Source organism: Cylas formicarius, unplaced genomic scaffold, assembly GCF_029955315.1.
Source record: "Cylas formicarius isolate icCylForm1 unplaced genomic scaffold, icCylForm1.1 PGA_scaffold_1__22_contigs__length_36826433, whole genome shotgun sequence".
Taxonomy (NCBI): Eukaryota; Metazoa; Arthropoda; class Insecta; order Coleoptera; family Brentidae; genus Cylas; species Cylas formicarius.
Window position 1 is genome coordinate 31290458 of NW_026844264.1, and position 25124 is coordinate 31315581.

Consider the following 25124-nt stretch of genomic DNA (forward strand, 5'->3'; position numbering starts at 1 on the left):
CTAACAATAGCAACTTAGTATTCTGACAAAAAGGCACCCAATCAATGCTGGTTTTATAAAAGTACCTAATATTTTTTATTTCTTAAACGTGATAGAATGTTCAGCACAAATTTTTAAACTAGTATGCATCAGACTAATGTTTATTTGCTTGAATAAAAGGCATTGATTATTATTATTGTTTGAGCACTTCCTTAATTTAAAAAAGACCAAAAATTAAATGTTGAAAGTTCTAGCAACTTAATCCCTGATTAAACACACGTTTGAGATGTGTATTCGACCTATTTTATCGTCATATTCAGGTAAAAAAAGACATCGCCAGCTGATCGGCTTTGCTAACGAGCTTTAAAGGTATTCGTTTTGTCCTTCGTGAATTTCTTTTGGACTGTATAGATCAATCGCGTGGTTCCAGGTATTATATCGAATCGTTATGGCTATCCTGATCCTGTTCCACAAATATTCCTCGTCGTCCTCGTCGGAGTGGTCGACTGAGATCCAGAAAAATGGCATCGATTTGGCACTGAACAAGTTCTGCAGAGAAATGCCTGTTACGCCGCAAAAAGTATTAAAGGTATTATTATTAATACTTTCTTCAATTCAAAGTAGTTCATCTGTAATATTCAATGTCAAAAATTACTCTTGTTACTAAAGTTGCATTAAAACAATAATGGAAATCTTAAAAAACTTAGGAAAAAAAAATGATAGGTCAATTGGCCAAGGGAAATAGCTAGAAATTATTTTCAGGTTGATAAAATGGCCGCTAGGAGGCGTAAAATAAAAAAACTGGTTTTCTCAAAAATGTTCCAAATTAATCTATGCCAAAATTAATTTTAACGTAATCTACTCTAGATAAGAAAACTTTGTTTGTTTATGTTTTTTTTTGTTTATGATGTCAGTTTTTGTTGGCTTATATGTATGGTTGTTCATGTTCTTGTATCTGTGGTTGCACCAGGTGGCCCATTAATAAAGAACGCCGGCCATATCTCATGAACCGTTTGTTCTACATCTGGGAAAAAAATATTTATAGGTAAAATGGCTTCTACTGTAAAATAGAAAGAACGGGGTTTCTCAAAAATATTCCAAATTAACCGATATCAAAATTAGTTTTAACGTAATCTACTGTAGACAAGGAAACTTGTTTGTTTGCCCTATTTTTTTCTATTTAGTCAAATTAAGGGTGGGGGAAAGGTCAAATATTGGTTTAGAAAAAGTTAAATAACTCTTTTTTGGCTAATCCTATTTCGTTTAGTTTTAAAGAGTATTTATAGGAGCTGACATGTCAACATCACGATATTAGTTCGAGTCGGTAGCAAAAACAGCTATTTTTCTGATTTTCTCGAAAATTTCAAATATAATGGTATAAATATTTTTAGCTATCATGAAAGAGCGTAAAAAGACATAGAAAGTAAGTGGAAATGGGAAGGCAATATCGTTTTTGCCCTCTTAAATATAAATAAAAATTCATTTAAAAATACTTCTTTACGTAGGTATAATAGAAGGAGTATTAGATATAACCAAGAAATGACATATTATGACGAGATGATAATTTATAGTAAAGGTTCGATACTACTTTTATTTTATATATAAAACATAATTTTGAGAAAATTGGGTTAGAAAGAATTATTCATCAATGTCTGTCAATGATGTCTGGGCTGGGTTCCATAATAATTGAAGTCCTTTCTAGTTCTCTGGTTTATGATTTCTAACGCCATGAACTGTATAAACTTATTTTAATTGAAACAAAACCTAACACTAAACCAAATTCTGACACTAATTACCCAATTACACATATAACAAAGTAATTAATGGTGCCCCAAATGTTCAAACTAACCAAAAATTATAAATCTAACGCATATACTTCCTTTGCCAATCCACCTAATGGGAAACGTTAAGTTCAAATTATCACGAACTAATAGAGAAAAATGGGCCGGGCAGCCATCATGCTGGAAAAGCATATTCTGCAGTGTTGCCAATCTTCCATCCAAGAATTTGTTCTAGACCAATAGTAGATTCACTGTGGTACGGTTTCCACTACTTTCTGTGTTTTTTTACGCTCTTTCATCTTAGCTAATAATATTTATACCATTGTCTTAAAAATATTCCAAAAAATCATAAAAATAGCTGTTATTGGCATGAAGCGCCTCCTAGCGACTCGTAAGAGAATTAATATCGTGAAATTGACATGCCAGTCGAATCTGCTATAAATGCACTTTAAAAATAAACTAAGTTCGTCGGAATCGACTTAGCAAAAAAAAAAGTTATTCAACTTTTTCTAAACCAATATTTGACCCTTCCCTAACCATTAATTTGACTAGATAGAAAAAAAATAGTTCAAACAAAACAGTTTCCTTATCTAGAGTAGATTATGTTAAAACTAACTTTGATATAGGTTAATTTCGAATATTTTTGAGCAAATCCGTTTTTTTTTATTCTACAGTAGAGATTACGCCCCCTAGCGGCTTTTTTATGAACATTAAAATAATTTCCAGCTTTTTCCAAGTTGTATGACTAATGGTTCCTGAGATATGGCCGTTTTTTATTAATGGGCCACCTGGTACAACCAGACATACAAGGACATGAACAACCATACATATAAGCCAACAAAAACTGACATAAACTCGATATTTTTTGAACTTACTTTTCGGTTTTTCAGGTTGCATTCGGGATAAGAGGTTTAAGCTCCTCGTACATATCCCGAGTGTTCATAAAGACTGAGATGCTCCTAAAGAGCAAACACGTGATTCATGGCTCTAGACAGTTGGTTAGGTCAAGGTCGAGCGAAAATCTACCCAACAGTCAGAGCCAGAATAATATTCAGATGGTCTCGCACACATTAACGATACGAGAGGTGAGTTTTCTTGTAGAAAGTGTCATAATGTTAAGTACAGGGCAAATGAAAATGTGTGATGTGACAGACTTTTCGATATATGTTTACAAAAGGACACGTATATCTTTGAAGCCTCAAAACAACCAGTTTGTGCTTCAAATCTATCAATGTTAAGATTGCACTTCCTTCGTTGTTAGTGGATAATTTTGAGTATTCAAGTTGTTTTTTTTTTTCTGTTTTAAATCTGGCGGTTATAAACAAATAATTGTACGTGTAAATACTGATTATCAGAACATCATAAAGATACTTTTTATTCGAATTTAGTATTTCCGACTGAGATTAATATATGATTACACGAAAGTTTTGTTGATAGATTTGAAGTGCTGAAATTTTGCTTACCCGAGCAAACGCACTTTCTCAATAAACTTGTTTCAGCAGGAGAAACAAAAGAATTTCATTCACACTATTCACAATGTGACGAAACTTTTTTCCGGTGTAAGTGTTTTTGCACTGTTTGAGGCGTTTTGTCTTTACCGGTTGAAATCAGACAGTTGTTGCTATTTTATCGCTAAACGTCGTCAAATTTTTGTAATTTCATTTTTCGACATCCACGTCGCAAGGTTGAGTTAAACGTAAACTCCCGGGTACGTAAATAGCAACAATTTTCAAAACTTTACCACTTTCTCCGTGACATTGAAAATATATCGGTCGGATGTCACCCTGGCAAATAAATGCTCATTTGCCATTTTAATTTCGTTTGCGGCTATCGTTGGTTTCCAAGCGTTTTCCGTCAGGCCACATTTATGCGTATGGATCTATATTAGATTTTGATACTAGCACGTGCACGATGAAATAAACCTTTTAAAGTGTTTTTACTCTTTTTAGAACACCTGCTGGTGGTCGCTGGTTCACTATAATTTTCTACCAAAACTGCATCATCAATATTTATTTCAAGATCCCTTATTGAAGGCATTCTTGTTTTTTCTCGTCATTTTATAAATTTTTGCGTGCCGTGTTAGCATCAAAATTCCGTATTGATATCTCCAAGCGCCTGGCCCTAGACGTTTGCAATATTTGGTGTTCGTTAACCTATGTTAATCAAGAGTGCGTTCACGTCAAATATACTGTATATTACACTCGATCTTGGCGGACGTTATTTATTCATCTAAAATATGTGTATCGTGCGTTCAACACTCAATTTTCTGACATATAAGCCTACATCATATTTTTTAAATGGAACATCCTGTATATTCTATATGTGTTTAATACAATATCTTCTTTTTGATTACAATGATGCAACACTCCTAAATATATCAGCTCTGATTACATGGCAGCCCTCCTCACAATGTTGTGCAAGTTGAATATTTTCTTAACATGGAATATCCCAGGGGATTGGCCAGTCAAGAGTTTCGGACTCATAAAAAATCAAGTGCACAGAATTCCTTGTAATAATGTCCTAGAACTTGGCAAAGAATTTCAGAGGCAATCAATCAGTTACGAGACAATCCGGAAACGTTATTAAATTCAAGACTTCATACAATTAGAGTGTATTCAGGAAAATGGTGGTCACGTACAGCAATATTTAGAATTGTTAAAAAAAAATTTAGTGTGTCTTGTCATTTTTAGTGTTTTTATTCTACTAAAATATAAAATGTGTTACACCATTGCAATCGGAATAAGATATAATAAAATTGATAGTGTTTTGTTTTATACATCACTTGGAAAACTACTTTTTGTTTTTTTATTTACCTTGATGTCTCTAAAAACAAAAAAGTTGCAGCCAATTAAAATGTTATCAAGATAAATTGAGCGCACGGTACTATGCATACACTAAATTGGTGTTCAATAAGATGCAGCCATTGAAAATGAGCCCGTAATATGAACATGTTTCAACCGACTGCGAAATAGATACATTAAAAATCCAAATTTGTGGCCTGCCACTACTTTTCATAATTTCATAATTTTATAAATTTAATTATTGAATTAATTAATATTTTCTGAGGTTTTTATTCGTATTTCATTCTTATTTGTCTCTTGCAAATTTTTGTATATCTGCTAAGCAAGGAGGTCGGTTGAAAATGCCTTATTTTTCTGTTGCTGCCAAAATTGACTTATATTTATTTTTTAATTAGAAAATTGCTGCAATCGCGAATAATTTCCGTCAAAGGAGACACTTGTGAAACACTTTTTCTGTCCTTAATTCCTCCCCACTCTTTTTTTGCGTCCGCGTGCAAGAGGGAAATTATGTTTGAATTTTTTCTCGTCATTTTTTTTTTGGAACGAATTGTTCGCGAAAACATTTTTTTTGCGAGTGTGCGTGGATACATTTTTGACTTTTTTTTTCGCTATATTCTTTTAGTTCATCTTAATTTCTTTCGCCTGTTTTATACATTTTTTGTTGCTTTATTTAACTGAAATAACCTTGTCGTATGTGGTGAATGGTTTTTAGTCGTGTATATATTTAATTTGTTCTTTTGTCTATATTTTTTCCTTTTAGTTACGTACTGTATATTTTGTTGTATATTTACTTAACAATTAACACGTTTTTATAATAATTTACGTGAGGGCACTGTTAGAATTAACCGTTTGTTTAGATTTCGTTTGCTTCTGAATTTCGCGATGTTTTTTTTGTTATCGATAACAATGAGCCTTCGAGCAATTAAGCAACCGCCAACCAGAAGCATGCGAAGAAACCGTTTTGCCAATAAAGTGCCGTTTCCGCAATAATACGAAACGGGATTTTGCTTTGGCGAAAACATTTTCTGATGGCATTAAATTTTTGAAACGTAGCTGATATTCGTTTTTTCAGAAAATGTCGGAAGAAGTGTACAATGAAATGGTATTGTATTGGTTTTATATTTTATTTTCTATAAGGAATTGAGTATGCGTTTGTTGCCCATCATTTTTTTTGTCAATAACCCATACTTTTCACTGTCTTGATGTCGTTTTCTGTCGACGGATCTTGGTTCGAAGCGATTTTTTTTGTAGCAGCGTTTGAAATAGCCGATACAAGCTAAAAGCTACAATAAAGACGGGAACCAAGATCGTCGCGTACAGTGTAAGTGTACAAAAATAATTCGTTCATCATCTCGCATGATTAATAACAAATATAACCGTACTAACCACTAAAATGGTGTTTTCTATGTGCAGTTTCATCGATAGTGCAAAGTTTAAAAAGGGAATTTAATGTCGAATCGTTAGTGGCATCTTTTTTACGTCCATATCATTGTCATTTCTATATTTATTGGTTTGCAGTTCATATCTTTTTGGTGCTTTCCTGTGCGACTAAAATTTTTGGTATCAGAATTGTTCTAGTAATATGAAAAACAAAATTTGCGCGTGCAGCTCTGTAAAAATAGATATCATAATACTTTTGTTGGTTTCCGTAGTGTTATTGGTTTTCTTTTAGTGTAATTTGTGTTTCTTGTCGTGTGATGACGGAGAACTCACGCCTGTTTGTTAAAGTTGGTGTGCGATTTTTAATTACAGGTCGAACGTCATATAACATGATGCTTTTAGAAAATTTCCGCTAAAATTCAAACCTTTTAATATATTTAAGTAAATGCGTGAAAAAGAAAAATAGGTGGAGGTGCAATGATTCTGTCCATATCAAATGATTACCAATCAAAGGCCATTGCTATTATTTACTTAAAAACAATTTTGTTATTGGAAGTATTTTAACAGTGAAGCATTTTCAATATTTTAATTTAATAAACATAATATGTTGATGTTGGATGTTTTTCTGCTTCAAATATTTATTTGTTTGACGGAAACTATATTAGGTAAATACGTGAAAAGGAAAAATAGTTGTTCGAAGACAATCGCTTTTATATATGTAAAAATAAAAGCTTTTGTAAACCGTATTTTAAAGGTGAAACTGGGTGCCGATTTTTGAAACCAGGGATGCGAAAGTAGTTCCCATAGCTCAACAATTGGAACCCTGACAGTGTTCTCCAGGTGATATCCGCTTTAATCAGATCTTTTCTAAATTATTACGCGGTGAAATCTAACATTTTTAAATAGTGAGTTTAATATAAATAAGCAGGTGTAGCAGCTAATTGTTTACAATGATTTTGGTGTTTTTAATCTGTAAATTTTGCCAAGTTAGTTGTATGTTATCTAACAAAAATAAAATAAAAATTCGAATTTTCTCCAAAAATTTTAAATATTATTAAAGCGTACTCCATGAACTTACACAATTTTAACTCTCTTGGAACCCAAACCTTATTAAAATGTCTATCGGTTATCTGTTTTGGGAGACCCAACTCTCGAATCAATATTGTTTTGTCAGTATTTTTGCAACTATATGACGAACTATAATTTCCGTCATTAATTTGTTAGTAATTTTTTTATTTTTAATTGTTTTTTGATCCCCTTAATTGGGAAGATATTACGGATAATAAGTATTTAGTAGAATTGTTAGGAAATCTGAATCTTAAGGCATCAAGCCTTTTAACATTATAGTATTAATCAAGAATTTGAAAATAGATTTAGGTTGAAGTAAGCAGTGGAATATAATGGGTTCATGGGCGCTTTAACTGTTGTATGGTCAGTATATTGTCTCGGGTTTTCACGACAATTATCTAATTCAACTAACGATGGCATTGCAGGACGGAGTAACAGGGACAGACTTTTAAGGATTTTTAAAAACAATATTTTATTATGTTTATTTTGGTATAATAAAATCGGGTTATCCAATACTGCCACTGGTATCAGTCGACATGAATAAAATATTGGTTTTTAGATTTACCCATTAACTATAGGTATGAGGGTATGGGGAGGGGTCAAAAGCCAAGACGACATACTTTGAGACAGACCATACATTGGGGCCAAAAAAAGTGTATCATGCTAGCGAGCCAGAATCTAACCGTTCGAGTTTGGCTCCAATTCAGTATTTTTCTTCTGCGCGGCTATAAATAGTTTCCCGATGTTGTGTAGACCACGTATAAATAAAATGGAGATTTTTTAAATATACGCGTTGAAAAATTAAATTAGCGTCAGCGCGAGCGTTCTTTTGTTATTTGCGAAAATGACAACAAACCATAAAAAAAAGCGCGTTTGCATATTTATTCGCCTTCCGTTTAATGGCCGGAGTGTTTTCATTCTCTGTTAAGGAATTTGTTTGTTTCGCGAATTAATCGATATGAGTCAGGGGCGCGCGCACAATTTAAATCGTCCCGAGGTTTCTCAATCAAATTATTATTCTGGTTCTGCACAAAACTCAAACGCCAAAAACTAAATTGTAAGCAAATAATAATTTAAAAAAATTGTATACGAACTACTGTAGCATAGAAATAACTGAATTACGTTTGCTGCCTGAACGTTGTTATTTTAAATAGAACATCTGGTATATTTTAATTTTTTTTTTCAGTCGCCAAATAATTCTAAACAACTTTTGTTTAAGACAATTTATTTTTAAAAAACCAATAGTTTTTATAAAGCCGTTCAAAAATACGAATCAATTTTAGGATTCTTTTATTTTACACAAAAACAATTGAATGAAATTTCAAAAACAAAATATGTAGCCATTTGAAAAAAATCAAGTTACCGCGAATTGATTTTTCAAACTTTGATTAGTTACTGCACGAAAACAGTTCAATTTACAAGACCTACTTTTTTAGCCTACATCCAATTATGATAAACTCCACGTACATAAACTCCTGCAAAATTGAAAACCAGGTACTCTTTTTTTACTAAAGTCAATAAAATAGTACAACTGCCGATAAACAATCATTCAAAACATTCTAAATTTTGACGCTTATAGAAATAGGTAGAAAAAAACTCATAATAGCATGTTTACAGTTATTAACCAATTTTTTACCTAACACAATATGGCAATATATTTTACAAAATCGGAGCAAGTAGATATGCTTCTTTCTTAGGGTGAATGTCTTTTCAATAAAAGACCCAGTTCGTTTTACTTTCCGTAGATGTTCATTTTAGAAATCTTTAACATGCATTATCAGGGCTGGCAATGATGAGAAAGATGCAGTAGGTATTTTTTATTGTAAAGTAGTAGTAGTAAACAAAGTAAGCAATATTTTAAGGCCACATTTGGAAAAACGAAAGTAACTACAAAGTTTAATATACATTATCGATCAAGAAATTTACTGGTCATACAATGAAAGAAGCAAAGTCGTTCTAAAATTCATAAACCATTCTTTCTCCAGTATCAGTAATTTATTTTAGGGTAATGAGAAAAAAAAAACTGTTTTCTCAGACATTTTGGACGATAGCTTATTCATACGATAACGCGCGCTTGACGTTGAGTGGGGTATGGAGAACTAAAAAAGCGTTTGCAGATCTAGCGAAAACTAATCCGAATATAGAAATTTTAAGTGGAACTCCCATTCTATTGGTACATTTTTGGATTCTCCTTTAAATTTTTAATATTTTTCATATGGTACTTCCTATAACTAATTTCAACTGTTTTTGAGATATTGACAATTGAAAAGTGGTCGTTTTCATCATCGTAGTTTTTCATAAGCTATCAATTGATGCAATGTCAATATTTCTCAGCCCCTGTCAAATTTAACAGCTCCTGTAATTTTTAATTGGCGACATTTGATAGCGTTTGAAAATATAAGATAGTAATGTGCAAACCGTTTTTCTCCAATTTGAGCCCTTAAGATGTTGTGGCCAGTTAAAGTTGGAAAACAGCCTATTTTCAACTGTCAATATCTTGGAAACAGTTGAAAGTACGTATATGGGGTACTATATATACTATATACTTAACTGTATTAATATACAGGGTGTTCTATTTGAGATTCCAATGTTGCAATTGATTTTTAGTCTGCCAGAACTTTTGAGAGGACACTCATTTTGAATCACCCTGTATATTTTGATCGCAATTTTGAGGTTTGATTGAAATCGGGCATCTAAATTTATGTAGCCAGTTAGAGTCGCCTGTAGTAGTTCAGCAAGCCCAAATTTCAGTGCTAACTAGCGTTAGGTGTCCCCTACGATTGTTGGTTGGAACGACCAACAATTTAATGGGATTAGGCATGAAAATTTTGTTCATGCCCCATGGAAAATTTTTAAATACCGGTCTTTTTTTATTAAAAAAAAAATCAAATCCAAAACATAGGTAATCACCCTCCAGAGAATTATAGATGTTTGTGGTTATCAATACTTGAGAGTTCTCCACCTTAAATAATTACACGTACATTCCGGTCTATATCAAACATCATTTGAGCATTAGCTCGCGATATACTGTATAGATTTTTGGAAAGCTTATTGTTACCAATCCTAAATATCCTCGTAGTTAAAAAGGAGATTCGAGATTTTTATCGACGACGTCTCACATTGCTAATGCAGGCCACACATTCCCAGAGCGCGTACCATTAAATCTTGCAGCGTGATATATGATCCTAAATGCGGAACGCCTATATATCATAGTCTTTTACAAATGGCGCTGGATACAATGTTTTTCTCACGTTGTGGCAGGATTAACTTTGTCTTTAACACCAGTTGCATCATTAATAACCCTGGGGTAGTATTATCAAACCGGTCCAACTATGAGCGACTTTTCATTAGTTATCATTAAACCAAGAACTCTTAAAACCATTTTCTATTGTTCTATCTCAGAGTAGAAAATAAGTCGTATGTGTGGAGGACAGGCAGCAAAACGCTGTTGACTGGCTGCTGCGTCGAAAAATAGAACTTACCAAACTTACCCAAATTACCCGTATAGCCCTTCCTTTTCGTTTCATTTCTTTAAAGTCAAACTAGTAAGATATTCTGATAAGCAAACTATTTTCAAATATCTTATCTTACTTTCATTCTTGACAATGTTGGATGCGCCCAATACTAATACAAATTTAGCAAACAATTCTAATTTATCTTAAAAATAATTATTAATATTTTTTGTTTTCATCATATTAAAGGACATTAACAAAAACAAATCCTTGGGAAAAGTGTGTGCTGTCCTTCGAGTTGAAACATTTATTATAGTTCGCTTTATAAACCTTTTAAATCAAAAGCGATTTTCAATTATAAATCAATATTATGATTTTCTGCCAACAAATAATTACTCAAATCGCACTAACGCTACAGTCACGCGTGGGTGAGATCCCACATGTTGGCATAAACTGTAGGACCGCCAAACTAATCAATTCAGAAATAATTAATTATTAGTAAATAACATCTGCTTTTAAACTTCTAGTAACTAATCTAATAGAAGTCTTTACCTACGCATATATACAGCAAACTCTGTTTATAACGTACATGGTATATTTTATATATTACAAAATTAGATTTATATGGCATTAAAGACTCTACACTAGAATGGATAAAGAACTTTTTATCTGATAGATCTCACCAGACTAAAATTAATAATAATGTTTCTAGTCATAGTGATAGCAGTTGGGGGGGGGGGGGTACCGCAGGGAAGCGTGTTGGGCCTGCTTCTATTTATTATTTATATAAAGGATATGTATCAGGATTTAAAAAACTCCTTTGTTAACTTATTTGCTGATGACACGCTTATTTCCGTCTCTGGAAACGATTGCAAAGAAATAGCTACCAAACTGAACACCGAAATGCAGTATTTCTACAAATGGCTGTGTCAAAATAAACTGAAATGAAATAGCTCCAAAACCAAGTGCACGGTTATCGGTTCTAAGGTTAACTGTCAAAAATTTTATAATGTGGGGTATTCTGTGGATATACAGGGTAATAAAATTGAGTTTGTTTCCGAAATTAAATATTTAGGGGTGATCTTGGTAAAAAATTGGTAAGAAAATAGGATTTTTTAACCTTGTATCCCGGTTTTTATCGCAGTGGACTAGGATATTAGTGTATAATAGTGTAATTTTGCCTCATTTTTCATATGTTTGTTCATTACTTATATTTTGTACAAAATAAGATTTAAATAAGTTACAGTTACAACAAAATAGGGTTATGAGAATCATCCTGAACTGTGATAGATATACTCCTATAAAGAGTATGCTAGACCAGCTAAATTGGCTAAATGTCGGGCAGTTCATTAGAAGAACAAGTTTAATGTTGGTTTATGGAACTGCCGGATAATATTAAGGGCGCGCCGTGCCCAAGGGTGTTCCAAGAAAAGACTTACGGGGTATTTGCGAAGTTTATAGTTTTGTTTATGCAAATTATACTTGCTTAAATAAATAAATATAACGTACTTTCGGGGTAAATATTTTACCGGTCCAGCCAAAATACTCTTGATTTTTCATCGGTACGTACCATATATAACGTCTATTGCGATTATAAAGTACAATATTTTCACTATTGTTCCGGTTTTCCCTGTTTTTGCTTGTTTCTTGTTTTATGGAAAAAAATTTTTTTGAGTTTTTGGTTAAAATGGCGAATCGGCGCAAGTCTTTAGCTGTAAAAGAAAAGATTGAGATTATCAGAAGTATTGAGAGTGCCATCGGTTATGGCGGAAATTGACAAGTGAAATTGGCAAAAACAACATCTACAATTTTTAGTAATCGCGAAAAGATCAAGAAAGCAAGTGACTGTAAATCGCACATAATTATAAAAAATAGATAATCCTGAACGTTCAGGTGTAGATAAAGCTCTTTTACGATGGTTTCAAGTTCGAAGTTCCGAAAATATTGCAATAGGTGGTCCAGTTCTGAAATTGAAAACCGAAGAATTGGCCAGGTGATTACAGGGTGAGGATTTTAGTTGTTCTACAGGTTGGCTCGAACGTTTAAATTAAAAGTTTGCCACACTGAACGGGTTACAGGATAAATTACAGCTCTGAGACTATTTTGACTGGTGACGAGACTGGGCTTTTTTGCAGATCGTACCCTTAAATTTAGAGAAGAAAAGTGTTTTAGTGGGAAGCAGTCGAAGTTGAGTTACACCTTTTGCAAAAATGCAAATTTCTTGTTATTGGTAAATATGAGTGACCGAGATGCATGAAAAATTTGATAAATCTACCTATAATCTACCTATAATTATTTAAAGGATTAGGATGAAAAACTAAAACGTCAGAATAGAAAAATGTTGCTTCTGGTTGACGATTGTGCAGCTCCTAGCTCAAATAGCACCTAAGTCGTCCAACCAATGGATCAGGGCAGAATAAAATGCCTTAAGACATATTACCCCAGATATTTTTTGTATCGATTGATCCAGTCATTTGAAAATAAGGAACCTTTGAACATCGGTTTCCTAGACTCCATAAAATTACTTACACAATGTTGGAATGATGTTACTTCAACCACTATTTCAAACTGCTTTCGACATGCAAGTCTGATAAAATCGGGAGATGAGTTTGACCCAGAGGATGACTTACCTCTGGTTCAGCGATCGAGAATTTCAAAAATAATGTCAACGATGACTGGTAGGACATTGCTTGCGCAATAGCGGCGAAGATCTAACCAACATTGAAATGCATCTTCCTGAGCTGGATAACTTTCCAACTGTTGATGATAATTTAATAACAACGGAGTTATTGACGGATAATAGTAATATTACTGAAGTTCTACAGCCAAATGATCCTCAAACCTCTGGTAACGAAAGCGGCGATGATGTTCAACAGGACGAAGTACCAAGTTATTTTTACGCGCTTTGTGCCTCTAAAATTGTTACAAATTTTTTAATCTACTTATAATGTAACCGATGATATTATGCAAGCGTCATGGAAGGTTGAGAAGCACATCGAGAATATGAAATTTGAGAAAAAATAAACAAACAAAAATAACGATTTTTTTTACTCAAACAGAATAAGGTACATATGTATTTTTACTTGTATGTTATAAAATTTTTATAGATAGATAAGTTTTTAGTTTAGGTAGTTTAGTTTCTTTCTTTTTTTGTACTTATATTAGTGTTTATTAGTATTCTATTTGTATATAAAATAAAAATTGGACGTACCTACATTTTTTTATAGCGTATTTCCGCTTATAGAGTCCACATTTTCTGGTTCCAAGAGGGTACTTTATAACCGTAATTCGCTGTATATATAAATTACAGAATAACACAAATTCCTTCTTTTATTTTGTTTCTGTTTGTTTTTTATTTTTATTTGAAAAATGCATAGCTGATCAACGCTAATTACAAGCCGCTTTTGAACTGCCAGTGAATTTTAACATAAAACATACTTGACTCGCTGGATATAATCCTGTTCTTTTTTAGCGAAAATTTCAATAAATTCTTCTGCAAATTTTCATTCTTTTAAATTTTTAAATGTGTTTCGCTTAAGCGTTTTGCAATTTATTTAAATTTATGGAGGATTCTGCTTAAGTTTTTTACAATATTTTTAACGTGATGGTCCCACATGTGCCTCAAATCTGTTTTCCCGTTTTATTACTAATTCATTATTAATTAATTGCCATTCAATTGTATCATTTTAACGTTTCTTTGGCAATTTATTTAAACTCTTTCCGGCTGTAAGACATATGTATTAAGTTATCATGTGTAAAAGTTATACATTTATTGTTATATTGAGTAAATTAAAAAGATGTGCTGTAATTATCGCAATTACTGTGCCTCTTTTTATATGTCACGTGTAATGAGTACTTGTTCTTTAGTTAGAGCAAAAGCAGTTTGCAACAAGTTAGACCAGTGCAGTTCGAATAAAACACACAGTCATCATTTCCTTTAAAAACAATCAATAGATGTCCGGAAAAATTAATATTTATTTTCGGTATAAATAATTTAACATTACAATAACGAGAAAAGGACGTCTAAGACAAAAATCTATAAATATTGTGAGGGAGTGCAATGTGTGTTATATAGTTATGTGCTGCGCATTTACAATGAACAAAACAGAAAAATAAAATATAAGGAATGTAAGATGCAGTGGAAATTAATAATATACAAAATTAACTGCTAGTAATTTGGATTTTATATACTTAAATTTACATAGGACAAAAAGGCAGTATTATAATAAAGCATCAAACAAAGAACGATGATACAGCAACTGAATATTTTATAAATTTGCATTAAACGTAACAAAATATTTATTGAATATCAGGATGTGAGTCGGATGATTCCGTTAAATTATATGACGCCAATTCAATAACGCTATGTATATAGGTAGGAAATTTCAATGAAAGTATTGCTTGATTACATATTATATGTGGTTTGGGCACTTAAAAAACATCAATACTGCACTATATGTCAATGAACATAAGTACTAACCAAGCCATTTGCTCCGCACCATCGGAGAATCTCCTTCGCGTATGCAAATGTTAATTTGCTAATTACGTCGTCAAAAAAAAAAAAACGACAATGGAATAATTATTGTTACGTCTCTGTTTAAGGACAGAACGATACGTTTTCGTATTCGTAGAGTGTACCGTCTCGAGGGAATGTATACGCGACCCGTTTGGCCTGTACTTTGCATCGATTGTTTTCGCTAGTGTGTGTTCCTTTCGTGCGACTCGTATCGATCTGTATTTTCCGTGAATGCGTCGGATTTTTGCGTCTACCTCGAAACGTTCCTTCCCGTAACATTCCTTAGGTGTAAATATTCGGAAATCATTGTCCGGTAAGACTTACGTGTGCTGTATATATATAAAAAATACTAACGCAAAACTTATCTAGAGATTTTATTTATAGCCAAGCTATGGCTGCCCGCCGAGCCAAAAACTTTTAAAAATAACCTTCGTATACCGATTTGCGCAAATATATCGAAATATACCTTTTAGTTTTGAGGATATATCTCGTCATTAATTGGTAATTGGTAATTAATCACTGTTCCTTTTTTGGAGGCCCATTATTCTCTATTCACGTTACCTGCACGTCAGCTGACTTTCAAATCGTACAGTGTGTCCCATTTTCGATGATTTTACGGCATATTTCAGTTTATGAATAAAGATAGGGTGTTTTTATGGAATGAAAGGTTACAAACAGCTCACTTGGATTTTTAGTGATTTTCAAAAACCCGCTGCAGCTCGGTAATGCGTTAACTCATCGAAAAGGTGAAAACTAGTGTGAATCGCACGAATTTTGGATATACCTTGTATTTTTTTGTACTATAATATGTTGCCTTTAAATTGTCGCATTGTTCTTCTCTCAGGTGTGTGGGGTTTTTTCATTCCTTCCGCTCATGTCTTCTTCTAAAAGAAGGTGTCCATTCCATTCCTTTTTTTGGATATTCTAGAGACTCTTGAATTAGTGGATCCTCTTACTTCTTCGTTTATTTTCTTTTTTAAGCGAGATACTCCTAAGGACCATCTGATTACCTCCATTTATCAGCATAAACTCTTCTTTTGTTTTCTTATGAAAGTTGAGACGTTTCTGACCTATATAGAAGGCTGTTTTTTATCATTGTGTTATTATATCAGGTATTTTGGTTTTTCCCTAGTTGTTTTGAGCAGAATATGCTGTTGAGGCAGGCGATCTTCCTTCTAACTTGGTTAATTTTAGCTCTGACTTCCTTGCGTTTGTTCCATTGTTATGGAAAACTACTTCTAGATATTCACGGCAATCTAGTATTATATCTGATATATCGGCTCCAAGGTATTTGGTTAGTTCCGTATTCAATGGAAGCAAAGCCATGTATGAAAGATCGTCCTCATTTGCAATTAATATTGCATCATTTGCAAATTGTAATGTGGTGGTGTAAGTGGTATCCCCTAACTGGATGCCCATTGCTAAACATTTTTCATGCTAGAGGCAGTTGACTCTGATATTTAATCTTCGAACGTGAGATTAGATAAAAGTTTTCAACGGCGGTAATTTGACTATGGGTGATGGCTAATCTCTTGAAGAATTTTTCAAAGTTTCTTGACTGGGACATTATCATACTCCTTCTGCAGGTCAATAAATGTTATGTGTTGGCATCGAGATATTTTTCCATGATCAGTTTCAAACATATACATGATCTGCCTTCTTGAACACCACACTATATTCCTGTCCTATCAAGGCCCTAAAAAATCTTTTTCGTAAAATCTGCTGGTGCTGGTAATTGAAATGCCCGTATAGTTTTAATTAGATTAGACTGGCAGCTAATACATTTACTGAGGAGAATGGTTATCATCCCCAAGAGTTTATTATTCACATATTTTATGAGTTCTAGAGATATGTTCCCGGCTTGTTTGCAGGTCTTTGTTCTTCTGATTTTCCGACAGATTTCTGATAAGTTACCATGCATCTTCTATTAGGATGGCTATTTCAAATATGAAGCATAGCTTTTTTTAAATCTTTTATGAGCGGGCCATGCAAAAAGGTGACCGTTTTCCTAATATCTCTGTTCGCAATCAAAAGAATAACACAACAAAAACACACACAACAAAAATCACGATCTAATCTAATCATGTGTTATCACGTGACTTGTGCCAGAATGGCTTGTTTAACACTGACGAATACTTGGATCTATTTAGGCATACAACTCTGGAATGAAATCTTATATTTTGCGTAGTCTGTATTTGCGAGTAATATAATAGTTATTTAGTTACATCTCTGTATTATTTCCTCAGCGTTTTGTTATTTTTAACGAATTGTTGCTGTATAACTTTTCTAATTGGTTAATAAAGTTTAGTTCTATTCTATTCTATATAACACACACACAAACTTATTTTGAGTAACTAAATTTTTGTAGTATATTAAGCAATTTATATTAAAAAAAATCCAATAAAAGATGTTGATAGCAAGTGCAGTAAACTTATTAAAAAAGTTTAGTTTATGTATCAAATTTTAGGACACGCTGTAAATTCAATATTATAAATATGCATAAATGTTCAAAGAATATACGTATCGTATACCGGTAAAACGTAAACAACTGTAAACCTTTTCTATGTGAATTAAAAACATCGTATTCCCCACTAACTCAATATCATTGCGCACATAGTGAAACGTAGATAAATATACCTATTGGTGTTATATTCGAAAAAAATTAATGAATATTATAAAATTCTGGTTTTCGTTTTAACTAAGTGGATGTCATTAAAAATCAACCTTGTTATCGTCTGGCGGAATGGCTGTGCAGTAAAGGTGTGTTTGTTTCTTGAAGTTTTGCTGGATTATTATGAACCAAGTAGGTAACAAAATATGAAAACTACGTATATGTATATAGCACACGTATAACTAAGATCGCAAACCAGTATGCGAATTTCCTTTATCTATTCAATATTACTTGCAAGAACTTGATATTTTATTCGATATGCACGGCAACTATGTATTTATACCTTCTGGAATATAAAGACATCAATATCGGGACACGGTTCTTGCTACGTACTGAGTATACGGTTTTGTTTTACACGTCAAGAAAAATTGCATATTTAATCCGTATGTTTTGTTGGTTGCTGCTTGATCTCTTGACTTTTACAGGAAGCAAACTTTTATTTGATATCGTTGGATAAGTCCTGCACTGTAGTGTATTTTACATTATTAAAGTTCTTTGTATTTAAGTAAATTTTTAGATTATTCACTTTTGGATTATACAGTTTGCCCCAATACTTCATCAAGGTTCAAACTTTAAATAAAATATTTTATCGTATTTTGGATTTAGTGTTAAACACAAATGTGACACAACACACAACAAAAGACCGACCTAATTATCTTAATCAAATTGGTACTGTAATTTGCAATCTTAAAAATATTATACAGGGTATTTATTTCAGTTTACATTATAATTATATTTTTTTGTCTTATAAAACATTTTTGATTTGGTTTTTTCCACCAATGCAATGATTAGTGTGTTACATTATTTTTTAAATAGAATACCCAAAAAAATATGTATGAGAGTTCTACTATAAAGATATAGTATGCAAAGCGTGCAATTTTAAAAAATGAGATCTTGGCATTTACAAATTTCAGTCTCGGACTCGAAAATTACGAAAAATCATTGAAACTGAGTCTTGTTCGTATGTACGTACTATTTCACGAGATTTTCTTAATATGCTAAATAGTAGTCTAATCATACATATTTATCACTAAATCCGAAATGCAATACAACGAGTATGTTGATGTCGATACCTGAGAATTGGAACACCCTGTATAATCCAAAAGTGAATAATCTAAAAATTCCGCCTAATAAACTTTCGTTTTTAAAATCGTTTCGGGTCGCGAGAAAAGAATATCGGGCACCTTATGCATTCATAAATTAATATCCTAGACTTATTTTTAAAAATGTTAAGATTACTACGAATTTCATAAAGGACCCCGACGCTACTTGAAATTTATTTTCTTCGTTTATTTTTCACAAATTTTGAAACGTACCATTTCAAAACAATTTGAATTTTCGATTTTCCTCGTTCCTCCGCGTAAAGTACCTACCAGATATTCTGTGAGGCTACGGTCCCGATATTGTGTCCTCTACACCGAGCAGCTGCGTTATCTTGTCGTTTGTGCCTCTTTTTTCCCGCTGCTAACGAATAAGGGAGCCCATTCGCCGGGCCCGCGTACGCTCTCCATGGGTATCTATCCCATACAGAACGTCAACTCGTGCATCCTGGACCAGCAGGATGTAAGTTTGATGTTAACGAGTAACGTAGGTATTTTGTGTTGGTAAATACTGAAATGCCATTTTGTTTTGTGTAAATTGGGTACAATAATTGCACATATTTATTTCGCGTTCTACATATATTCCAGTGTGTCCCAGTTTTCACGTATCGGTAAAATCGGTAATTTATTTAAGGCAAATTTACTGTTCGAAATTGTATTCAAACATCTTCCATCCTTTTTCAGGAGAGCCACTTTAATTTGACTGATAAAAACTGGGACACTCATTTAGATTTTTTCTTAGTTCTACTATTGGGTATAGCAGGACTGCGTACATATTTTTTTGGTATCCGTTTTTGCATTCCTAACTGGCTTTCAATTTTTTTACAGCATTTGATTTTCGATATTTAAGTACATTGTTAATTAAAAAAAAAGAGAGATATGCTCATCGGTGTATGCCGAAATTAATATTAACATTAATTGATGTGTAATTTGTGTTAATCGTTTTGCTAGTTAAAAAATGATTTTTTGCATTGTTAAAAGACCAAAATATCATGAATTCAAAATTGCAATCGCAGTGTTGCCAAAAGACTCGTCATAATTTATCTAAAAAGCGGGATGCTCAACTTTTAATGGAAAATTGGCAAGAAAATGATCACACCTGTTAATATAAACGAAGCTACTTTCGTTTTGCAGTCTTATAAGCTTATAGAAAATATCTTTAACAAACAGAATGACACCGGTGTATTGAAATTGCAACACTATACCGAAAGTATGAAAGCCTGTGTATATTCAAAGAACCGCTAACAATTTAATGCTATCGATATAATAATTGACAGTTGCGTGTTGTTAGCTACTGATAGGTTATCTGTAAAACGAAACAATAAGTGCGTTCAAATATTGTGTGTACTAAAAGAAATCTTCCGAACCTTACGCCCTCATTTCGTAACTATTCGATTTAGCTCTATAGAGGGAATTTTTTATTAGCCTTTTATGTCGATCACTTGTTGGCTTTTATTCACCGATTTTTGTAGCTCTATAAACTTCTGCTTCGCTTAATATTATACAGTCGCTTGTAAAGTACAGTTGGATCCAAGCTCGTGTAAGTCATATTTATTATACATTGGTATCGGTAACGGATATCTTTTGCATGTAAAATTTGTTGTGATTTTTTAGTTCTAGCGGAAATACGTCACCAGTCAAGAGAAAAGCGTTGTTTATTGTGTGACAAAAACGATACACGTTGTTTTGTTCCGTTTTAGAGTCCTTCATACTTGTACCTTGCCAAGTGGTTCCCATTTTCCCGACCCGTATTTGACGACGAAGATCTTCATTCCAGATCCAGAAAAATGGTATCCCCTTATCCTATATTTTATTGTGGCACTTCATATTTAGAACCTATAAAGATTTCACTCTTTGAAAAGCTTTATTTTTTTATTGCTGCACAAAACCTATTGTGGATATTGTCCATGAAGGTGTAAGATATTTTTTTCTCTAATTCTTATTTTTACCACACGGTGTTGATATTATTTGTCAAGGTTCTCCGAAAAGCTTTTTGATATTTTGTTTTATTATTGGGTAAATATCCACTGTTTAATATGAACCAGTAGGTTTTTGGTCCAAAAACAATTGACTACGATAGTGATTTCGCTTCCGTATTGCACTTGTTGTTTTCGGTCCCTGGGAGACGCTTCTGGTCTGCTAAAGATGTCATTCTGAAGAATTTGACTTTTTTATTAATGAGTTGATATAAATAAAATGAATTTATGAACGTTTTTAAACAAAATATCGACAAATTTTGTTGGAAAAAGTTGATTTCTTTTCGATTTGCTACAAATGTCCCAATTTTGAAAAAAATCGGACCAACTTTTTTAACTTTTTTTTTTCATTCACCCTGAAACATTTTTTCAGTACAAAATTGCGTTGTTTTAAATTTTTTATTTATTTATTTATTTTTTATTTATTCATACCCTAATTTCCAGTTTTTATATTTTCTGCTTATAAATTTTGAAAATCATCATGCCTTTGAAAAAGTCCCCTGGTCGGCAGCAAAGAAGTATATTTCTTTTGCCAATAATAGATGCTTCAATAAAATATGATATAATGTGAAATATCTCATAAGGCAATCTGACCACCGATATAACTTGAAAAAAAAAAAGATACTTCGATTCCAGATTCCAATAACTCATTGGCCAAAGTGTGCTGGGATATAGATGTATTTAATTTATCGCAAAACATACTTCCTAAGAATAGAGCTGCACTGCAATTTTTATTTTATTTTTTTTTTCGATCCCATCGGGTTTATCATTTGTGACGTCACGTTTGTGTTAACACGTGAAGGTTTGTACCGGCGACTTATTTCGACTGGCATCCTGCATTGTAATGCACGAATAGTGGTTTAGTCGTTTTCGCATGGCATGCCCAGTTTATTGTATGGCACAATGCAGCAATTTGCGTAAAATAGGCTATAATTTTTATTTGCATTCGAATAACATCCAAGATCATTTTAATCCGAATCGACGGTTTCGAAAAAATATTCGCCGCTTGACGATTAAAAATGGTCCTGATCGTGTTTCGATTTTGTTTTGTTAAAAGGGGGATTCGATTCGAGTTCACGTTATTGCATTTATTACAATTACACGCTTTGGTTGTCCTATAATGACATTAATTTAATTGCAACAATACGATGAAGTACGAACAAATACCGGATACCGTTTTATCTACGTATCCGTGCATTATCCAACTAACTAACTTGAAGGAAAGAAACTCCGATAATCAAAAAGTATTTCTTCCATTGTAGATCCTCAAATGAAATTACGGTATTGTTGCAAATAGGTTTGTGTCAATTACAATTCATCCACCCCGCACTCACTTGGAAATCGCACACGTTTGACGTTTAAACAACATCCGTTTTGATATATTATCTGCAGTTGCTAACGTTATGGTCGTGGCTGCCGGTCCGTATCACGATGTATCAGCCGATCCTTCTCTATACCACGGAGGAGCATGGATGCTCGCTGACTACGTTCTACGTCAGGGTGGAACAACATGAACCCACCCTTCTGATGATTAAGACATGTAACAATGAGGCAAGTAGACGTTGCGTTTCGTAAAATTAGATCTTGGTAGTTCCCAAGTCGCCGCCACTGATTTTTTGAGGCAAACTTTATTTGGAGGGGGACCGGTAGTAATGGGGATTGTTTTCTTTGTCATACACGTTAATACTAATGGCATGTAAGTGTAATTTTTTTGGGGTTTTGAGAGCAAATCGTTTGCTAGAGGGTTGTGATATATTCTGATTTTTTTTAATGGCGACAACCGCTGGCTTTAATTAGTAAATATTTTTTCAAAGTGTAAATTTTTGTGTTGCGTGTGCGTTGGTTTTATGCATAAATGGTAACTCACGCAGCTATTATACAGTGAACGGCTAAAATGTGGAACTAATTCATTTAAAAATCATGTATTGGATTTGAAGAAAAATGTTCGTACACGTTCATCATAATTTTTTAAAATTTACACCTTTGTTTAAAAAGTAGATAAATGCATGCCAAGTTCATTTTTTTAATGGAACACAATTGTTTTAAAATCCATTTTCGAATTCTGTGACATATTTCATTCATATACATATCTCCGACTTTTTATTAGAAAACAGAAATTTAATTTTGAAATGAATAGATAGGTAGTACTAGTAAAGTATTTAAATTGTCACAATTACATTTCTGCCAGTAAAGCAAAAAAAAATATATTGGATGTGGAGACGAAACGAGAACTTAGAAAATGCAGGATGTTGATTATCCTCAACTTCTAACTGGCAATAGAAGATCTTTTAGATGCATGCCCTATTTCTATAAATTTTCTCTCAATTTCGTTTACTGTGGGTCTTGTGATGGGTCGTTCTGGAAATTTTGCGTTAAAAATATTTTCTTAAGTTCTCGTTTTCTGTCCATATTCAATAAAAATAAAAATTTCAATTATATGATGGAATTTAATTTAACTTTACTGTTATTGACCTCCTCATTTCATTTTGTTTATTCTTTTACTCTTATTTGTCGGGTATTCTACATGAATTATGCGTGCAATTTGGCAGAGAATTCGAAAATGTATTAAAAAAAAATATGTTCCATTAACAAAAGGGACCTGGTATAGATATATGCTACTATTTACAAATTTTCTGGATTCCTCCTGCATCGGTTGCTGACACCGACGTTTCGCCAATCATCTTGTTGACTTCTTCAGAGTTTAATTGAAACTGTAATACTGTTTACAAATGTTCTGGATTCCTCCTGCATGGATTGTTGATTAATCGAATTTGCTGACGCTCCGCCAATCATCCTGTTGCCTTGTTCAGAGTTTAACTGAATCGCAGTTCAGTTCATAAAAAACGACGCAAGAGGAATCCAGAAGATTTGTAAATTGTATTACAGTAGCCTGTGGAAAAATGATCGATATATACTTTTTGACTCTCCCTGTATATATACTGTTTACCGCAAATCCAATACCTGATTATTACATGAATTTGTTCCATATTTTAGCCGTTTGCTGTGTATTAGGTATTAGTTAAATATACATATTTTGGTTAATCCACACTTGTCCATTTTAAGTCTTTTTTAAAGCAATAAGCCTGAAAAAATACACACTGCTATTTTCTGATAATATATTTTTTCAAAACTTTCGAAGCGACTTAAACATTTTGAATCTAAATACATCAATTTCAATATATTTTTATTTCAAATTTGTAACAATTTTTTTTACAAATATTTAAAGAAAATGTTATTAAATATTATGACGATCATGATTTTAGTAAAACAATTATATCGATCAATGAAGTAATTCATTTAGAGTGCCGTATTCACCCATTTATATAATCGGACAAGGGAAAAACAAGAATACTGTTATATATATTTCTATAGTAATTGTAAAAGTTCAATTCGATTCAAATTCAACTGCAAGAAATTGTTAAAATTAGACATTTGGTTTTAAAAGTTTTGAAGCCTATTTTGAAAGTCACCTAGTTTTGCACTGCACTTAGAAATATGATTATCCTGAAGTTAATACGGGAATTTATCTTTTACTCGATTACTATTGTATATTTACAGGTATTTGGTGCTTATTGCTCATCGCGTTGGTGCGAACGTAACCAAAAAGATGATCGGGGCAACAGGCAGGCTTACTTCGGTACAGGCGAAACCTTCCTGTTTTCACTCTACCCGGAACGCGCCAAGTATCCCTGGGTAGGGATGGACGGGGATCGAAACGTTACCCACGGCGCCGAACTGTTTATGGCCGCCGATAGCAAAATGATCACCATTGGCGGAGGGTAATTATTTTTGAAATTCCTTAGTTTTGAAATAAAGTGCTGGACACCAAATTCAAATGTGTTTTTGAGTATTGCTTCCCATGGACTCCTCAAAATAGTGCACTGTTTTGTTTATCAGCTTTGAGTGTTAAGCATTTTATAAAATTCAAAAAATGAAGTTTGAAGGTGTTTGGTGCTTTTTTTTTAAACCACATTTACGGCTGTGACTGATTTAATTCTAGAATAGCCCCCATTTTCGAATACTGTGCGCTGTTCCGAATTGGATGCTTAAAAAAATATTTCCTCACTATCAAAAGTTGCAATGTTTTGCTAAGAATCAGCTGAACATGCCAAAATCCAAGGCTGAAAATTTTAATGTATTTGATTTTTATGTATATCCGAATTCCAAAACACAAAAAACTATCAACTTAGTGGACTTTGCAAAGAGAAAGGTGATTTCCCCAATAAATTTACTCTGTAAGGAAAGGAAAGGAAATGAAACCACTAAGACTGGCAATATTTACAGCAATCAGAATTAAAAGATCGTATCGGTTGGTAAACGTCTATTTGTACAACGATGTTAAATTTTAGCTAGAGTTTGTTCCACCAGAGCAATTCCCATGGTGGGAAAATAAGGACATT

The 25124-nt window shown here is 33.0% G+C and overlaps 1 protein-coding gene across 8 annotated transcripts in view; it reads left to right on the forward strand.

The window, feature by feature from the left end:
* Positions 1–25124, forward strand: part of LOC132697187 (GTPase-activating protein skywalker) — an 80734-nt gene that overhangs the window by 50316 nt on the left and 5294 nt on the right. For 2 of the 8 annotated variants that reach the window (XM_060662484.1, XM_060662490.1), the window contains 6 exons: positions 410–568; positions 2651–2845; positions 19125–19235; positions 20449–20538; positions 22117–22275; positions 24283–24503. In XM_060662484.1, the coding sequence (XP_060518467.1) occupies positions 410–568; positions 2651–2845; positions 19125–19235; positions 20449–20538; positions 22117–22275; positions 24283–24503 (935 nt within the window). Of the gene's footprint in view, positions 1–409; positions 569–2650; positions 2846–3262; positions 3320–5633; positions 5664–19124; positions 19236–20448; positions 20539–22116; positions 22276–24282; positions 24504–25124 lie in introns of all 8 variants that reach the window. The other 6 variants (XM_060662485.1, XM_060662488.1, XM_060662486.1 and 3 more) reach the window with 6 other exon arrangements.